The 21,173-nt window shown below is 38.1% G+C and overlaps 1 protein-coding gene across 2 annotated transcripts; it reads right to left on the minus strand.

The window, feature by feature from the left end:
- Window positions 1–131: 131 nt before the first annotated feature.
- On the minus strand, window positions 132–21,142 carry LOC136779082 (monocarboxylate transporter 9-like). Of its 2 annotated transcripts, none has more exons than XM_066736411.1 (5): window positions 20,772–21,142; window positions 8,546–9,334; window positions 5,287–7,766; window positions 4,894–5,179; window positions 132–4,528 (listed from the first exon to the last, which is right to left on the minus strand). In XM_066736411.1, exons 3-5 carry the CDS (start codon window positions 7,591–7,593, stop codon window positions 4,350–4,352), a joined length of 2,772 nt encoding a protein of 923 aa, XP_066592508.1. In that variant the 5' UTR covers window positions 7,594–7,766; window positions 8,546–9,334; window positions 20,772–21,142; the 3' UTR covers window positions 132–4,349. The 2 variants fall into 2 exon arrangements, with proteins under 2 accessions (XP_066592508.1, XP_066592509.1); XM_066736412.1 differs by lacking the exon at window positions 20,772–21,142 and adding an exon at window positions 14,412–15,373.
- Window positions 21,143–21,173: the final 31 nt, after the last annotated feature.

Below are 21,173 nucleotides of genomic sequence, written 5' to 3' on the forward strand. Positions count from 1 at the left end.
TATAGTATGATACTGGCCCAATAATGGAATTACCAATGGGCTAGTTTTGGGCCCAATGTAAAATCGGACATTCAAATTTGAATTGTTACATATTACGTTTGTTTTAATGGTAATTTGAAAGAATCCAACGATTTTAATTTATTATATTTAGGTTTTATTTTAATTGAAATTAGGGTTTTATACAGTTTCTATATGTTGTATGTGCTCTGATGGCGTAAAGTGTTGTCACCTCTGTGTAGGTGTGTGTGTGTGTGTGTGTATGCGTGTGTATAATTTAAAAATGGATATTTTATACAATATTGAAAAAGAAGTTTAACGTAGGCGCTCACGCTTCGTTCACAATGAAGCAATTTACTAGTGAGTGACTCCAACAAAGGCATTCCTCTCAACTGAATTGGTCAAACCAGATCTTTCACTGCTTCAACAACGTCAAAGGATCTCGATGATTTCTAGAAACTCATTTTTCATATCAAATCGATAGTTTTAAATTAAATAAATAATATAAAATTGTAATATTGCATTCTAAACTTAACTAAAAATGTATAATATTGCTGGTTTACACTTTAACACAATTTTATTTAAAATAGCCACAATTTTCCCTTGTGTTATGGATATTATAATAATAAAAGAAATTATTGCAAATACTCGGATTGACGAGCTCAAACTGTAGTTGTGATAAATCTACTAAAGTTAAATAATCGGATTTTTTGCTTTTTGCAGAAATTCCAATATCGATTGTCAAAACGAAGCTTCAATTTTTACCAAGAATGAAAAAAAAGTGATTTTATCTACAATGATCTTATAAATCAAAAGAAATAATACTCTGTTCAATTTTGATTGGCCCTATATAATACGGATAATAAATCTACTATTTTCTGTGTGTCCTAGGAAATTTGAAAATGGAAAAAACAACGCAAGTGCCAGTTGTGCCTCAAGCCTAGAGTTTCATACAATTCTCGATAGCAGCATTGATATTTTAACTTTCCTTCCTTCAGCACAAACAAACTCTACACAGTCGATTATAATAGTGTCAAATAACGTCATTTGTATCGAGCCTAGGAATGAACATAATGATCCACTTATAATAAAAACTAGACACGTGGTTTACATTAGAGTCATCAACAACCATTACACTCTTGCAGCTCTTTTCACAAAATAAAGTCACATAAATTTCAATGGAATGACAACAAAATTCTGTTCCTTCTTAACAGTTTTCACAACACAACTCAGAGTCTATACTAAGTGCAAACAATTTTTAAATCAATGAAAGAAGAAGGATAAATGTTTAAATTGTTTATATAATTTTTGAACAAAATTTGTGAATAGTTCTTCATTTAAAAATACAAACATGGAAGTATTCAGTTATCTGGATAAACAAACAGTATAATATTGCATTTACGTTCGATGGTGTATAACACTTTGCAAAGACAGTAGTAGGAGTTGCTGATGACTACTAAACTGACAATCTTGCGTCCCATATACTTATTCTTAGAATCTACTTATTACTACTGATCTTATTAAAGTCCCTGAACCCGAGAATGGCACAGAGAGCTAATTTCGTACATCCTGAAAAATTCTCACACAGTTTTTCTCATAATAAAATATTGCTTTATACGTTTCGTGGGTGTGGCTGTAAGGCCGCGTGCGTTTTTGTCAAGCGCTGCCATAACATACGCGCTGTACGACTTACATTAATTAGCAAAACGAAAACCAAGTGAGACACGACGTCTTACAAACTTCGCTTCCGGACTTAAACAGCCTGCTTCCTTCTCAACGGTTTACGTCGCTGAAACCTCGTTCTACCAATATCCCAACGTCAACAGACTCATTACCAGTGGAGCTGCTCTTAAAAGTTCTATGAACTCGTAATTAGGGCTGCTTTCCAGTTAAGTTAAACTTCGACACTGATCAATGCTACAACATGCATTACGCAAATTATAAATTCTACGTGTTTTTTTTAGCCTAACTAGCAGTGATACTCCAATTCTTTTATAGTCATTTTACAGAATAGTTTTTTAGAAGGAAGATTTTTCTCTGGCAAGTGGTCTGTAAAAATAAGTATAAAAGATTAACAATACCACTACTGTAGAGCATCCTATGCATACAAATGTCTTTTTAAATTCATTTTTATAATCTTTCTTTCCTACTTTAAGATAAATTACGCATACAAGATTATTATCGCAATACACTGGTACTTTACATTCTGTGAGTCGAAAAACGATGATTTTTAATAATAATGTTTATAGTCTTCTCGAGTTTTATGACTATCGTTGTTTATCCGAAAGAACTTTATCCTTTGTGCTAGGCGATTAACGATTTTACTTTAACTAGGTATTGTTATCATGGTCAATGTTGCGAATATTAGAAACATATCACGAGTTCTATTAAAAAAATTGCAATTCCTTGTTTATTCTTTTGTTTTACTTTGTTCGCAGGTCTAGTTTGATATCACTGTAGACGCTTCGTTGATAAAATGCGACGAGAAGGAGAGTAAAAGAAGAAAAGATAAAGCAAAGAGACTTCGCGGCTTAATAAAAAAGAAACCTCATTCAGGAAAACATACACGCACGCACACGCTATGGAGACGGAATATTTAGTAATAATCTATATATAATATATGTTCTTTAGCTGACTAAGCTCTCGTTAAATCCAATGGTTTATCATCACAGTGAAGCTATTGTTTACTTTTATAATATTATGTATACCTTTCACATATATATCACATATATGCATATTTATATATTTATTTACAAGTCTGTGTTCAATGCTTGAAACGTACAACACGCCTAAACACGACACTGAAAGTAGAGAAAATAACAAATCCAACTGTGTGTCTATTATTTTCTTTTCCTCGACTCTCTAAACTCTCATCAAACTCCAGTTAAATGCAGTATGCACGAAACAATCTCATTCCACTTATCAAAAACCAGTTACGTGCTTATAACGAATTATTATAGACGATTTATAATTTATATTCATTCCTCGCAAGCTAAACACAAATCAATTTACCTTAAGCATACATTAATCTAAAACTAATAAAATATACAGTTTAAATAAAAAAGAAAATAAGAGAAGCTTAGTTAATAGGTGGAAAAATTACAGAGATCAATTTTTCCTTTTAGCAATTTTACACGAGCTAGTAGACACTAACTCCAGGCTTATTTACAATGTATCTTAGGCATTATCCTACGATAACCTGTCAAATAAATCGCACGATTCTCTCTTAAATTATTAATCTATCATAATTATTAATTAAAGAATAATGCTTAACTATACGATTTACAATGGTGCGAGACGAAGCTCTGCGTATAAAATCCACACTAGTTTGGAAAATTTTCAGTCACGTGAACTGACACGCCAACGAATGATCCTGAGATTCTAATTGTATAGCTACTTTTGGCAAAAATCAAAGGACGAAATTATTCGGAAGCTGAAGAAACTAAAAAGCGACAATTATCGGTTCGCCACTTCTGTGGCATTATTCATGTCTCTGAAGTATTCTATATATACTCTCTCTCTCTCTCTCTCTCTCTTTCTTTCGCTCTTAAACAGTTAGTTACCTACACCTAAAAATCTTTCTTTATTGTTACGTTATCTTTATCCTCGACAATTGGAGTTGGAAAGTTTAACAAACGACTGTCGATAAATATTAATTGATTTCATTCCAGTGACAATTGTAAAGTTGATATGGCATCGATTGCTAGAATCAAGACCAATTCGCTTGACTATAAAATTGCTTGAATTGATTTAGAATAGGAGCCGTCCAGTACGTAAAGGACTAGCCCCTCTTCGAAACTTACGGGTTTTCATTAATTATTACTTGTGACTTTTATATAGGTATGTAGATATTTATTTATACGCGTGATTGCTGCGATTGTTTTAGAGAAAAGTTAGCAATTTCTAAAATTTATTTCAAAAGAGACCAACGCACGACAAATCATCTAACGTTTGAGGCAATTTGTTAAAACATCGATTGTTAAATTAGTATAGATGGGCACACAGGCCCTAAGATATTTATAATAAATATCTGTAATAAAAATACAGAGTATGTTGTATTCGAATAGCTTATTGTTAACGAGTCTATCGACTTGATTCGTAGGTTGGTCATGGTAAACCTGACTCGCATAGTCTATCCGCTGAATTCCGCTAGTGTTACGCGAGTATTTCTAGTCTATAAAGGAACTGCAAGCTTCTAATCGATTTCTCAAATACATTCAGCGGTAGGACGACAAACAATCGTAATACAAGTGACAAATTAGAGCTTAAAATTCCTTACATGGAGAAACCTAGTTCCAATTATTCCATGCGAATAAAACGCTTTTTTATGACTCCTCATTGTTTATTGAACTTTAAACGCTGTTAATATTGGAAAATTCCTTGTCGACTCTCTTTTCCTTGGTGCCAGTCTTGAGTTGTTTATACCAGCCGAACAGCGGCATTATTAGTAGTAGCACTCCACTCAGAGCAATAAAGAAGCCAGCCAAGTAAAAAGATAGATCATACGTTCCAGTAATATCGTACAGCCAACCTACAACGAGAAATGAAGAAATATTAATTATTTTCAAAAGTTTCTAAAAAAGTGTCGAAAAGAGGTTGAATAGAATTACTAGCAATATAAGTTAAACGAATTTGAATTATGTAAGTGAAGCTAATCGATCGAACTGAACTTTAGTATTTATACCATAAATAAGCTTCATCAACGCGTTTCCGGACTTAAAAACAATACTTATTTACATAAATTCAGCGCGATCGTATATAGCTTGATTATACAAGATACTTAGTAAATTATAATTTTTAGCAAAATAACGATAATTTGCTTATAAAATTATAACAAATAAAGGAACCATCCAGGTACAAGGATCACGCCGATGGTAAGGATCAACAGAATCTTACCAGCCAGTGGTGGCCCCATAAGATTTGCGACCCCTTGCACCAAAAGCAGAAGACCATAGGCATTCGTGAATCTTTCCAAAGTGATCAGTTCGACCAGAATGATGCTAGTGAGACTGTAGTTAGCCGCGATGAAGAGTCCAAAGGCACCGGAGACTGCGCAGAGTGTATAGTAGCTGCCGACAACAACTGGTATCAGAGCCGTGACTGCGCCGCAGAGTGCCATGCATACAGCATAAACAATCGAAGCGTTCACCCATGCTCTATCTCCTGCCCAGCCGAGAATAATCTGCAAACAGAGCTTTGTTAATATCCAATTAGCGTTCACCCACCTCAACAGATAACGAGGAGGAGATAAATTTCTATAAAGAAAACTAAACACTGGTATATACAAACCTCGCCGACCATATTAGTAATTCCGATAGCCGAGATCAGAATGGAAGCATCAGCCTCGCTGAATCCCATCTCGATAGCGTTGTCCGTAAGATAGACATAAGGCACGTCGTACCAGGTGTGCAGGAGAAAATTGCTAATGGAGAACAATAGAAACCTGGAGTCGGCAAAGTGTGAGAAGTCTAGCATGTCGACGATGAGATCCCAGAATTCCCAGAGTCCAGCGTACCAGACGAGTTTGGTTTTTGCTATGGTGGTCATGGAGTTCCTGTAGATGTCAGGACAACTGGAGGCCCTGAGTCGATACCTATTGATGTTCAACATGGCTCCCCTGTAGGTGAGACTATGCCTGTGCATCCTGATGTCCTTGAGATACGCAGTGGGGAGCCTCCTGTGGTGTTCCAGGTTGCTGGATCGTCTCAGTGGGCTTTCAGGATTGATCCTTTTGAGCCACCATAGATAAGCAGCATCGGTATGCTGCTGTTCCGCTACTGGCTGTTCTCCAATTGATCGTTCCTCTTGCTGTGGCTGTTGCACAGCTTCACCCTTATCAGCAGCCTTCAGCTCGACCAGTGAACTTGGAATCGGTACGAACCTGGCCGAGGGTGTCGATAGCTGATCGTGGAGAGTCCCGGAGTCACTGAAACTCCGAGATGATATCAACAAACTCGGATAATTCTGCAGAAGAACATTGTAAACGTTCTTCCTTGTGCTGAGGAGCTCCAGTACTTCCAAAGGCACTTTTTCACCGTTCTTCACGAAAGTTGGCAGACTAACCAAGCTGGAGAACAGTTTGTCCTGGCCCTCCTCCTCTCGGAGGTTCTCGATGACCATGGCGTTCGCCGAGGCAAAGTTTCTCTTGTGATCGGCGCTGTGCGGAGTCTGCGTGTTTGTATTAGCAGAGCTACTGACCGAAAACGAATCCGCACTGGAGCTTTGCATTTTCGTCCGTTTCTTTTCACGAATTTTCTTCCTCTCTTGGGTCTTTGCCCTCGCTCTAGTGGTGGTCCACTCGAGGTCCCTCATGAGACAGCCACAGACGGCCAGATTCAAGAATAATCCTGCCAATATCAAGGTCGTGCCTCTCCAGCCATATTCAGCCAGCAGGTAGTGCGTAACAGGAGCAAAAATAAAGGTCCCGATTCCACTACCGCAGACTGAGAGACCAGTGGCAAACGACCTCTTCTTGTCGAAGTAGTAAGCAACGATAACTACTGCTGCAACGAAGCACAAAGACAAACCGAAGCCAGCAACGACGCCGAAAGTAAAGATCAAGACACCCATGGAATTTGCATAGGAGCTTATGACAAATCCTGTAGTGGCTAGAATACTTCCGGCTATGGATACTCTTCTGCAGCCATATCTGTCCGTTAAGAAACTCGCTATAGGTCCAGACAGAAGAGGCATAGACATGAAGAGACTCCCAATCCAGGCTGTCTTCGATTTGCCTTCGCCAAAGTAGTTTAGGAACTCAACGAAGATGACCCCGAACGAGAAGGTGATACCATCGGCTATAAGATTGACCATAAAGGCAGCCGCTACCACCACCCAGCCCCATCCTCCATCCGGAGGTCTAGCCTCGCACAGTTGCTCGAGGCTGGAATTGTCCTCGGAACTACTGCTGGTCGACGTCGATATCGACGGACTCGGATGGGGCCTGTCCTCGCTACTACCACCCCCCTCTTGCCTTTTCGTCTCTCGATTGAACTGCACATGGTGCACGTGTTTGTCGTCCCTCGGCGATTTTCCGTTCACCAATTTTTCCGTCGACGAGCGACTCTTAGTCGTTAAGAGTCTTGTTGGCGAACCAAAAAGCGAATTCCTCTCGCTAAATACGTTCTTCAGCTTCTGTGGACTCAGAGCGTCCTCCTTGTAAAGGCTCGATGGCCTTCTTTGACGATTCTCCGTTAGTTCCTGACGAGCCTCCTGTCGAATCTTCGATCCAGCCTCGTCGTACGAGTCCCTCGTGCGTTTTTGCAGATTCTCCCTCTCTACGTCGTCCTTATCATCATCGATCTCGTTCTCGTAGCTGAGTTCTTCCACTTCTGCCAGCATTCTTACGGAAACCTCCTCTTTTACCTCGTCGTCCAACTTCGAATTCTTCTTCTTCTTCGACAAACCATCGGAACTCGTCGGAGATCCACTCTCCGCTCGTTCCTCCCCTCCATTTCCGTTCTCCATTTGTTTTAAACCGTTAATCTCGCTGCTGGCCAGTCCCCTCGACCCCTCCTCGCATCTCAGCACATTTTCCGTCGATCTACTCGCTGTTGTAATTTTCCCCTCGCCGTTGAACCTAGCCCAATCCGCCATTCTAACCTCTTTCCGCTCTTCTTTCTCTTTCCCGCTCTTTTTCGAAGTGTGAATTTTCTTTCACAAATTCCACCTGTCTTATTTTCTTCTCTTACACCATCCTCTGTGTGAAAAATTCATCCACTCAAGCAAGGCTGGCATTTCCATTTAGTTAAACGACACATTTTCGGATCCTACAAGTGAAATGTTATTTTTATTAAAGTAGTCACCACAGTCGTTGTAAATGCGAAGTCCGAGTGATTCGATGATTCCCGGTGCTCAAAATTGCGAGAAAACGTGAGGAAAGAATCATTGGGACTCGCAGATAATTGTACAGGGTCTTTCACAAGTTTATACCAACTTGAAAAATCTTGACAGAAGAGCCGATTCTAAGTAGAAAATCCTTATAAAGTTTTTTCATACAATCCTTATTTAAAAAATTATTAGTAGTTGAAACTTCTTAAGTCTCCTTCTTGTTATTGGCTGAGTTCAGTAGTGCAGCTCGATGAGTGAGATTAATCTGGCCAATAAATGACAAACGAATCGGCTGGATTGTGCTAAAAAAAAACAGTCTAGCGTACTGATATTCTTCTTATGAAATTTCAGTGGAGATTATTAGTTCTCCAGTAACCAAATTAGTCATCTTTACGTCTCTGATACTAATTTTCCTCCCGTGGTTATTGACCCCGGCCACTGAACATTTTCGCTGAATCTCCACAGAAAAAAAAATCAGTACTCAATTATTTTGCTAATAATCCCTCCCACCGAGCTGGTATACTAAACCCAGCCAATCACAAGACGGGAAGTTAAGAAAACTCAGTCACTAATAATTCTTTAATTAATGGATTTAAAAAAAAACTGTATAAGAACTTTTTACTCAGAATCAGTGGCTCGGTCAGGACTCCCAATGATGCATAAACGTATGAAAAGCCCTATATGTATAACGGACCCTGTATAAAGCTTATTTACTCACCTCTTCCAATCGGATATTGTATCGCAGTAGTTCCACGTAAAATACACAAATATCCCCCACCTTCTGCCTTCTTCCTCCACTCAGGAGCTTCCAAGAACCCCTTCTTCCTCTCGCACACTATTCTGTAATAGGCTCACGCCGGACGAATATCAGTAGCGGTTTTTCATCCAACGTCTGAAACCACTCCCTCTAACCTCTACTCCCTCTTTCTCTCCATATTTATTAGCTTACGTAGTGCTAGTAGTTGAGAAAGAGAGAAGACTCGGCGACTCAGTGCACTGTTCGGGGCCCGACGACAGAAGACGAGTCGAGCAAAGACAAGAAAGATTGGAACGGAAGCCGATTCAGAACTGATCTAGTTTCGTCCTTGACTTAAACAACGGTAAGCACGGCCACTCGTAGAGCTGCCTGGTAAACTGACGTCGCAACGGTGATAGCAACAAGGAAGATGTCGAGCCGGACTTGGCCCGGGGTAAATTTGTGCAGGCCTCTTCTGACGTTCCCGATGACGCCTCTGACGTACTTCCGCTCTCCGTTCTTCCACCTCTCCTACAATACGATTTCTGTTTTTGTTTCTGTTTTTCCTGGAGATGAACACGACGATTTCGTCTCGCACCGCCACCATCGCAGTACACCCGAGAACGACGTGTCCTCCTTTGGTCCCCCTTTTGGTCTCTGCCTCCTCCCCTTGATGTTTGTTTACGAGAGACCGCCACCTCCTCCTCTAAACCACCGTAAACCCAGGCACCCATGCGGCGAACTCTGCTTCTTCTGCTCCTGCGGTGTACTCTGCAACCAAAACAAATTTTCTCAATTTTCGTTTTCTCCACGCGCCATTGATTCCGCGAAACTCCTCACAACACTAAGCATATTCTTTGCTTCTATCGAGCAAATTACTGCCTCGTTTTAAGCTTTCGACGTTAAACGATTTGCGTAAGTTATATCGATTCAATATTAATTTGACCATGTTCCATCCGCGTTGTCCTTCGAATTCATCAAGAAAGTAGGGTAAACCGTCTCGTGAACCTGTACCCCCCTCCCTCTACAACTAGATACCAAAGAATTGAATCTTCATTTCTTACTTTTAAAAGAATGATAATTACCTTGTCAATTTAATTTTAAAATATTTTACTTTGCGCGAATCCACATTCATTGATTAAAATTGAATCAATATTTAATATTCTCAATTAAAAACTTATTTACTACCACAAACAATTTTCTCGATTCCATTCATTTATATTTTTCTTTCATTAATAAAAACTAATATTTCCCTCTGTACCATCGAACTTTATATTTATTGTTATAAATGAACGATAAAGATGTATGGCAATTTCACGGTCAACGCACAAAATTTGATTTATTAGTCGTAGAAATTGTGTCTTGCATTTGTTTCTTTGTTATTTGTGACTATATCGCACTATTTATTTTTAGATAGAAATCTGGCTGGTTCGGTGCATGGGAGAGTTTCGTGCAAGATGTTGGCGCACGATTTTATCGGATGGGACGGTGAAAATGTGCGATAAATTTTCCAAGTTTGAGAAGAACCGTTTGGCAGCGAAGAAGAGCAAGATTCGCTTCTGGCATTTCGTAACCAGTGGAGAGCGAGTCGAGTTAGAGCCGGCGATTATAAATGAAGTTCATTGTATATGAGTTGCTATCAATTTAAGGATTTAACTGTGACGATCACGTGCGCGACCTAAGATACATCTCTGCCTTCCTTTTCTTCCTGTTCTTCTGACTCGACCCGACAGAATTCCCTCGAAAATTATTGGAAAACTCACCACCTACGTCGATCCACCTCACGAATCTCTGAATGGATTCGACTTTTGCATTCTTGAAACGCAAGAGGCTAAAGTAAAATACAAAATCAATGAATCTCTCACAAAAGACTACATTGTGCAAACGTGCACAATTTTGAAGTATCGACTCGTTTATTCTACCTCCTTACACAAGCATCATTATTTTTATCAATTGCTCGCAATTGAAGCACCACATGTGCTGCACAATCCACTTATACTTGTGTCTCACCATTTATTATACTATTCATAGTGCATCGATATTGCTATGAGATAAACAAGGAGATTAAAAGCAGAAAACTTCCTCCAACTAGTGTGATTATATGTAAAAATTATTAAAATTAAATCAAACTTCATTCAAGGTACGTATTTTTTAATTTTATAATATATTTTGTGTTTACAGTGATTACAAGAAGAAAATAATATATTTTGAGGGAAAACAGTGAAAATTTCGAGTTTTCGTTGGTGCAAAGTGAATCTTTTTGTACGTGGTGGCTTAGAAAAATATAGAGAGAAGAATGTTACAATAATAGAAGATTATCTCGAGCAGGGCTACTGATAATAAAGCCCGTTGATAATGAGACGTAATCGTCTTATTAGTGTGATTGGATACGGAGACTCTTCAGCAATGTGTAAGCAGATAGCTGTACATTGCTAAGTAATTATTACGTAACCTCCTATCCTAGTTAATATCAAATTGTATCAGGAATTCCTGGCAAATGGTGACCTATCGATTTTGAGACCGAGAATTCTCGGTTCGTATCGAGCAGAAATTTCATCTTACATAATAACAATAATAATTATAATCCAAGGGTTATTATAAAGGCCCCTGTACACAACGAATAATAAAAATAATAATAAAGCATTAAACACATACATATATAAAAATATCATTAATATAATTTATGGAAAAAATTATGCTCAATCAGTGAAATTTATACTTAAAATTATGTTTCTTATATTTTTTATTGTCCAACCCCTTTAATTGATACAAAAATTGTCACGTGGAATTTTTTCAACGTAAACGTGAGTTTTTCTGCATGTTTCAGCATCTTGAGATGAAACCTCGCGAACGTTTGATAGAATAAAATGAGGCAAAGGTTGAAGAATGCAAATTTTGTTGCAATAATAAAATATTCAGAGTGGAATACGAGAAACTGGGAATTTCTCTGGAATGGCAAGGTTTATCGATCCGAAAGGGCAAAAATTCCTCGGTCGGTGTGGAATATCGAACCGGAATACGGCTTGGAGAGCGTGCGCGAATCTGCCTCCCAGCTAATTTGTCAAAATAATCGTTTGCTTAAAACGAATTTAGGTCACGAGGAAGATGATTATTTATGTTTCAGCTGAAACTGTACAATAGCAAAATTGCACAATGATCGTGTTTCTCTGATGACAATAATTCCTCCTCTTTCCCTTCTTCCACCAAATAAATCAATTCCCGCGTCCATCGAATATTTGGATATCCAAAATTTAACGCGATAAATCCAATTATTTTACAGTAAAGAGCTTTCAAATTTTTTAACTTTTAAAAGCACACACACACATTTGCAGGATTAATCACAGTGAGAATCCCTGATTAAACGCGTTATAAATGCGATCTTAAACAATAATATATTCAGTGGTGGCGTTCGCGTGGAGAACGCTCGCTCGTTCAAGGTCGCAATATCCGGCTCATGCGATTCATTCGTACAAAGGTTTTGGCGAACACCAAGAGTCTCTGGTACCATTGACGAATCAAATGCACTGCAAATGTGATCCTCCAACACTACCGTGTGCCTTACGAGTATAGACATATGAGCTAACATTATTAGAAAATAGTTTATAACTTAATAAAATCAAGAATTTAATTTTCACACATTAGATATATGACTAGAAGCAATGAAGCTTGATCAAATAAACCGCGACTCGCCTCGATTAAGATCATTTAATATTGAAAAAAAAATAAACTGATTATGGTTTATAAAGGAGGCAAAGAATAAATTTTATATTTAAAATATAAAAAATAATATCCTTATTAAAAAAAGCTTCATAATTCTCTCCGTTACAAGCTGACCTTGAACTTGAACAATAAAACGGGTACCACAATCATGTACACGTGGGATGTTTCAACGACCACCGAGGACCAAACTGACCTTGAGCCGTCACTAATTACAAAAAAGGATTGGAGAACGATGCTCAAGGTCGCAATATTAACGCGGATGACTGGAAGGAAATATTGAGCAGAAACCAGGAATCCCAACAAGCACCGAAGACTTTATACGACCTTGAACTTTGCAGGACAAAAGGTTGTGCGACATTGGCAAACTAATGGAAAGAATCAAAAAGTTAGAACAACAAAATTCAGTGACCAAGTTGATCGTCTTCGAGGATCGTTACGGAGAGAAGCGAAAAAAATATAAACAAACGACAAGTATATTCTGTTTTTCCACGAGCGAAGTTGGCAATTTATCTTTATAATCGAATTGGACGAAAAATCTAAATTACAAGAGCGAAGAAATTGAGCGCAAGAGCACATGTTACTTCGGTGTTTGACAGTTGAGTTGGAGAAGGGGGGAGGGGGATTTTTTACGAGAGGTGGAGGGGGTAGATAAAAAACGAGGAGTCGGGGTAGAGTTATCTGGCATGAGGATAACGTTTGACCGGGAAACTGTGGACTTCGACTATCAGCACTCGCGAGGAGAACGCACTCGTGGCCCCACGTGCTTCGAACCTTGGGACTTTATCGATCCAAGAAAAATATATCTCTTATCCCCTATCTCTCCGTACTTGTAACAATTTTAATCTACGCTTATGTGTATACATATATATATACCTACTGTATATAAGCATCGATCTAATCGTATATGAAAATTTGGCACGACTCCCACTCCTACATTTAATTTGCTGCACCAAACGCTGATTCATTTCTAAGAGTAAAAATAATTTGTTGTTGTTGATAATTCGTCTTCTTACCTTCTGATTTAGTAATAATATATGGTAATGAGTGATATGGACTTTATGTATTGTATTTTTCATAATAAAATTTTATAATTGTCAAGCTCCTTATTGCTGGCTGAAATAAACTGCTATAATATATTCCAAAGCGTTCATTAAAGTCGTGTAACTCGTTCCTTGGCTTGACTTCTTTGAATTTTAAGCCAATCTATTTGCGTCTACTGCCAAATGACTGCTGCCATTTGCTACGACACAACTGTCACTTTTCCTCCCGTTTGGTACCCAAGAGTGTTCGATTATCCTTCTCGAATAATAAAGATAAACAAGTGTGGATGCAGCTTCGTTATAAAGGCTTATGAAAATCTTTAAGACGCTTTGCAGCGCTCTGTATACGAACACGTGACGTCAATGAATAAACGAAGGATCGATCATTTCATTATCCCCCTTGGATAGTTCCGCCACGAAACGTTGGCAGACCGATAAAATTATCGTGCATACTTTGCTCTTCTATTTCAGACAGATCGGATTCTGCGAAAAATGCACAGTTTTCGATGTCAGTCAGCTGATTCATGAACAGTGTGCACAATGGGTGGCGCCCATTCATTGCGATAAGAGAAATGAGGGGAAGAGCATATTAGTTTTCTTATCACGAAGAAATTCAGACTCTGGAGGATGCGACGAGTCATCAGAAGGTTCAGGAAAACGATATTTAGAGATTTGGTTCATTTAGAATGTTAAAAATAAATATTAAAGTGAGTATATAGCTGTGCGATTCGTCGAAAAACACACGTGGTATCAGAAATGTTCCTAAAATATTCCTAAACACGTCTATTTACTAGATGTCGTAGGTTGAAACGTTTTTGACACTGCGCGTGGTACACGACACAATGATTTGATATAACGATGTCTCCAGTGATATTTAATAGTACATTCTTTTATAAATATTTCATACACTCGTGTTTATATTTAAAAATGATAATTTGACCAGTAAATTGCATTGTTAAACTTATTATTTTCACAGGGAAAGAAACAGTCGTTCAAGGGTTAGGGACAACAATCGATGAGTTTACAAAGACTTGGCGTACACATTTTCAAGCTAAACTGAAATTATTGAAAATAAATATTAAACGGACCGTAATGACTAGACATCCGGTTTATCCACTGTAGAAAAATCATTTCCTGATCGAGATATTCCATCGTAGGTTAAAGAAGCTTCACTTTTCACAAGAATTGAACGAGTCACTTAAAAGGAGCAATGGTTTTCCGATTGTTTACACTCTTCGCGATTATTTCTTCGTTGCAAGTAAAGCTGCAACTTAAGCATACACCGAACAAATAAATTTTTGGCGGGAAGTTAAATTAAAATCACCAAGCCACGATCAGAGTTTACTAATTATTTGAGATCGAGTCCGGTGGAGCGAGATTTCGACGTCCTGCGAAATCTGGTGGGTAAAGCCGACTCGGTGAATCGCGGCATTTCACGGCATTTCACGACAGCCAATAATTCCCGTCGGTAACACGGGACGGGGAGGTGTCGAAGAAACTATCTAGAACTTAGTGTGTCGTCACTGCACTATTATCTTCACTTTTTCAGGAGAGGAGCTTGGACGGTTATAAATGAGACGAGATTAGATTCCACGACTATTAGACTGAAAGAAATAAAGAAAGAAAGAAGGACTCGACTTTAGACCGTTGGCGAACAACAACACAAGTGCACAACACAGAGTCACCGTTCGTATCGCGCAACATTCGTATAAATGTATATATTTGCTTTTGTCGAATTCTGACTACGCGATGTTTACAGTGCTCGGGAAGCTACCGTAACTGGCAAAGCCAAGCATCGATTGCTTTCTGCTGAAACGACAATGTTTACAGGCGATTCGTTAAGAACGGATAGGGACAGGAGGTGGGAGGAAGGAGGTACGAAGAAGAGTAGGAAGAGGGGGTAGGTGAGGATTTTTGGCGAGTGGATGAATTTGGTAATGGCCCAAAATGGGAGAGGGGGGAGGAGGGAGGGGAGAAAACCGGCGCGTGATCAATCTCGAGTCGAAGTTGACGAAGCTCGCGAGACCGATCAACACACGCTAGGATGGCCGGGCAAATACTGATAGTTGGCATCTCTCACACTCTCCACACCCTACATATCAACGACTCTGACTTGCTATACCATCATCCTATTTCACGCACTAACCAAACACTCCTCCTCCTCTTCTTTTTCCATTTCAACGCCAACTTCCTCTTCTATCCCCTCCCCCCCCCCCCCTCCCCACAATCTTTCCCACACCAACTCCCCCCTTCCGCTCATTCGTAGACTGAATTTTTCGTTTAATTTCTATCTCGGTACCAACACTTTATCGTTCCCTGTGTTTATGCCGAATTAAAATTACAAACTTGGCCTACAGTTTGATTTCAGATAACGACACAGATAAGTTTCATCCCCTCCACTTTCCTTCAATTCTCGAAACTTGCCACCGATCTCCGGTAAATCTCGATATTTCTGCCTTGCACTCGATGTATAGTTAACACTAAAGCTATATACCATTTGCCGGTCAAACGACCATTTTCAAATATAAACGCGCGTGTATAAAAAATCCTCGGTACGTTTAGTGTTAAAGCATTTTTTAATCCCGTCAGGACTCTCACCGCGCGTAGTGTCGGGAACGTTCCGACGAAATCCGCGCTACATTATCGACGCGAGACTCTTTTCATCAATTTTCTTTCGCGTCTCGCTCCATTCTAAATCTGGATTAACCGCTGTGAGGCAGATCAGTGACGCTGAGAGTGTTTTTTCGTATTGTTATCGAGTTTTTTGCATCCGTCGTAGAATACAGCCATGAATCAAGTTTATCGACGGGACTAACGCGCGCTATTCTTGCGTAATATACAAGGCGGAGTAATTGATGCAAATCGTAACGAGATTCCTAACTGTTTTTCTCAATTCCTTAATTGACATGGATTTGTCGATTGTTCGGCTTAATTAATGACATTAACAAACGTTATATATACCGTTAAATAATTAAGCAACGTGATTAGTTGAAATAGTAATGCGAGGCTGTTTAAATTTTCAATTAGCATCGATATTTCGATTGTTCTAATTAATTAATGACATTACCGAGCGTTATGGTTAAATGAAAGAAGAGAAATTAGTTTTGAAATAGAGACTTGAGCAAATACTAATCCCTCTTGTCAATTATTTCATGATACAGAGATTTATTTATTGATCAGTTTAATTAACGACCCCAAGCAGTCTTACCGTTATATAAAAAATAGTACAATTGCAATAATCATAATGTTAATTAGCCAGGCGTAAATTTGCGGGTTTTTTTAGAAACCAGTCCGATACTCTTATTAATATGCATCAGATAAGTTTGCACTTATCATTAAAGTTCGATTAACGTTCTCCCATCATTAACGGTTGAGCCCCAATTATCGCTCTTGCGTTGAAATTGAAACCGTCGCTCGATTGAGCGCAGGAAACGATTAAGTTGCGTGTGGTAAAACATCGTCTGGCAAACTATAAAATTACAATGTAAAAGTCAGTAATTATTCACCGTCGAGCTTATTAATTTCCAAGTTTAGTTTCAGCGACTTCGCTTGAGGAGGATTAATGATGGGAGATAAATAAAGATATATCATCAAAGATATCAAGTAGTGTGTTATTTGAATTAGCTAAATACACACTGAATTGGTGGATAGATTGCACAGATTTTTATCAGATTTCAAAAACATTACGTCCAGAATTATGATGACTCGATGAAAAATATTGATGGGTTTCGATGATTATTCGTGAAATTTGAAAAAAGTACGTTTAAAATTATTCTAACTCGATGGGAAATTCTGTTATATAGGTTTGAGCGATTCTTCCTTAAGCCTCGAGATTTTTTATTATGTAATATTCTTCAGCTCCAATGAAAATTCGTTCGGATGCATCAATAAATTGTTTCGCGTATGTGCATCTAATTACTCGAGTTTCAATGCATCTATATATCAGTTTTAGTATTATCTCTCATGGATAAGGAGGATCGAATCATCAGCACTTATAACCGAGTATCTTTGAAATATAGGGAAATCTTTTCGATGTACTTAATTAAATGGCACAATACCACTTTGACCGATTTTATCTCGTTAGTCTACAATTAGAAAAGATATGATTTTCCTCTTTACCCAATTTAACGTTAAATTGGATCTGAGTGATAAAGCTCATGTCCCAAAAGATACAGAATAATCTTGCCTTGAGTTGATTCGAGTGATCTATATAGCGCATATAACAAACTTTTCAAAGATAAATAATTATATGCAAAAATCCGTTTGATTCAAGGAGTGTACGTTGATCGACACATTCAAAAAGTAATGAAAAGTCTACAATGCAAGTTGATGGTGTTTAAAAAAAAATGGAAATGTTTTATGAAGTGAAAAACTCGCATGAAGTACACGAGTGGTAGTCGACAAAACACACGAATCACCTTGAAATCCGAGATATTTTCAGAATGGCTCATTCGTCGATTGGATCTGTCTACTTAAAGGGGGAATCCCTGCAGATTTGACATCTATGTGTAACGTCGTACGTGAAGCCTAGAAATCTCGATTAATTTCCATCGATCTGACGAGAATGGACGTGGAGTGAAAAATGGTTTGGAAAGAATTACACAAGAAAAAAAATAATAAATGTGACAACAAGGCATGTGGATAGTAGGTTTTGTTTTCTATAAGGTTAAATGCATGGGAGTCATGGTAAAGACTAAAAAACCTACGATTGGTATAGAAACGAAGAATCGTACTGAATACTAAAAAAACTGAAAAATCTTTGCTGGACCAAGCAAGATTTTTGGCAGACGCAAACTTACTATATATATATAATCATTGCATGAAATAATTTAAAGGTTTGTATATAGTCTCATTGGAAAGCATAAATTTATGTTATAATATTATAATGAATTTTCAGTAATTGTTAATTAATTAAGCGTTTTTTTTTGTAAAAAAGTTAATGGGAAAATTGCAATAAATCTTAGCGTAAGAGATAGTAATATGTTACTGGCAAGTGCATAAATAAATATTGTCATTGCGATTTTTATATATGTATATATCTATCAGCAATTTTGTTCCATCTTCGCTATGACACCCGTTCAAAGGCGGGATAAGTGGTTCTTTGATCAAACTCTTGCATAAATAAATGAGAAACATCCTACGTTGGAAATCTTTAATGAATATGTCACCTGGTATGAGGAAACAGAAGATCCCTTAAAAAGGCTGTGTTATGGATTGTAAAGTCTGAAAACTTCCTTAAAAAATGCTAATTAATAGTAGTCGAATCAACCCTAACAGCATTAAACTTTCAGTAATGTGCCAGCAACATTCCTAAAAGATATGTCACTTTGTAATAATTTACCAATTTTAATGAATATTTTCTATAATTCTTGAAAAGACTGCATTGCGGAATTTAAAGTTTAAAAACTCTCCTAAGACATGCAAGTGGTAGTCGAATGAACCCTAATAACAGCGAACGTTCAGTAATGTGTCAGGAATATTCCTGAAAGGTACCTGTCCGTTATTAATAATTTAGTAATCTAACTCAAAAATGTTTATAATTCCTGAAAAGACTGCATTGCGGAATTCAAAGTTTGAAAAATCGCTCGAGACACAAGCGACGAACAACTTTATTAAACCAGTTTTCGAGTAAAAGATAGTAGTTTCTCTTGGTAAGGAGATTTGTTGCGAGACATTTCGCACAACTCTCAAGAATCAGCTTGACAATAAAAGGAAAGAGTTCCCTTCGAATCCAAAAAGTCCATAAATCCTGATTAATTTTTATCCATCGCCAATGCAGTGGAGACCTGAAAATAGTTAGAAAAAATGATATTATTATTATATACCAGTCAGCAAATTTTACTCTGTCCTCACTGGGGCGCCTTTTCAAAGGCTGAGAAAGCGGCTCTTTGATCAAACTCATGCATAATTAGATGAACACCCATTTTACGCCGGGAGCCTTTAATAAAGGAGATCTCATCGGGTATGAGGAAGCAGAAGATCCCTTGAAAAGTCTGCATTGCGGATTTTACGCTTTAGTCACGTTGTCACGCTTGGGCGAGAGAGACAACGAGCTTTTTACCAAAGCAATAACAGCCCAATGGAGACAACGGAGAGACGAGATCTCATGAAATAAAGTAAGATAGAGAAAAACAAGAATACGTGTTTCCTAGGAAAATTAGGTAGTCTCTGTCCTTATATATATCCGCTCTTTTGGACGAATGATACTCAGGGATATCCAATTATACACTATTGGATAAAAAAAGACGGAGAGAGAATAGTTGAAATGACGTCGCACTGGGCTGAAGATTTTTAAATTAAGTAGATCACAGAAATTGTGAGTATAATTGTCCAGGAACGATAAAAAAATTAACGGCCTACTGCGCAATTCACTTAACACCGCCGATCATATCTGGGTGTATGATCGACGATGGTTTAATTGCACTTTATAAATTCCCATCCAGAATGTTCGCAAAAGCATTGATGCATTATTGGGAAAATCTGATAATGACGTCTGACGTGGCACGATTATGTACTATATGTATATGTGATACATATGTGTGCTTTACACGATCACTGTAAAAAAATAGAAAAAAAAAAAGATTATTAATGTTATTCGCAAGTGACATAATAAGCCTCATTATAACCTACCTGAAATTCGAATCCAGATAAAAAATCTCATTGGGTTTCAGTCGCATTGTTATATTATATTTCAGTCTAGATACAGAAAATTATCATATTCCGTGAGTATTTCTTTAAGAAATGGTAGACGCATATTTTGTCCTCAATTTGTAAACATTTCTCGCATTTTAAAGTACAATTCCAGTTAAAGAGGAGAGGGAGAAAAAAATTCGAAGATTCGAGAGGCGTCAGTAAATTTTATAGGTTAGTTCGGATCGGATTGACTGGAGATATTAAGAATGTCACGTTTCTCTTACCATTTGCTAAAAGGATCAAAAAAACATGTACGTATAAAGCTTTATAATAGAATTTTCCAATGACTCGGTGACAATAATTTGATTAAAGTTGAGAAAGCAAGTTCGAAGATACGGGTAAGTTTATTGGTACTCTGAAAAGGGAAATTTATACCTCGCATGTTTCAATCAATGTTTGTCAGAACAGTGTTTATCGGTACATTGGAAGTAACGGAGGAAGTGAAAGTGTTATCTCGATGTTTTTCTAGGTGTTTATAAACTAATTTACGCCATTGGATCAGCTGTTCGTAGCAGCGGCACAGCAGCGACAGGACTGCAATGTTCGCTATTGATCGGATAAAAGCGCCTTGTACTCGAGTTCGAGCGTTCAGAGAGTCAAAACTGCTTTCTCTCTCCCACTCTTTTTCCCCTTTTCATTCCCCCTCGAAGCAGACTCGAGAGCGAACCAATGGAAAATCACACGTTCCCGTGTGAAGCACGCGCAAAAATATCTTAATAATGTCACACTCGTTAGTAGAATTTTCATAAACTCACCGAAGGCTCTCCTCCTGTCCTGAGCGAATGCTAAAAAACAGCAACGCACTGCATATTATGGATGACAGTCACTGTTGTTCGAGCTCTTGACCAAATTGGAAGAAAAAGTCGAATAAAACGGACGATAAGAACTATTCCGGCGACTATGGGCGATAACCGTAGGTGACAGCGACTGTGAGAAACACGTGTGCGGTGTGCGAAAACGAGCTTTTAGCTTAGGAAGAATGAGAAAGAGAGAAAGAGATAGCAACACGAATGGTTCGGTGATCTCTTATACTTTTGTTGACAGAAAAGAGAAAAGAGAGACGAAAACAGATGCAGAGAGGGACGGAGAAAGAATACGGCAACAAAAGCGATGTGGTACCACGCCAGCTAACCAGACGACTGTGTTTTGCTAGTGTG

This window comes from Prorops nasuta, unplaced genomic scaffold, assembly GCF_024137725.1.
Source record: "Prorops nasuta isolate Cenicafe-Biocafe unplaced genomic scaffold, Cenicafe_Pnas_1.2 PNAS00015, whole genome shotgun sequence".
Classification (NCBI taxonomy): Eukaryota; Metazoa; Arthropoda; class Insecta; order Hymenoptera; family Bethylidae; genus Prorops; species Prorops nasuta.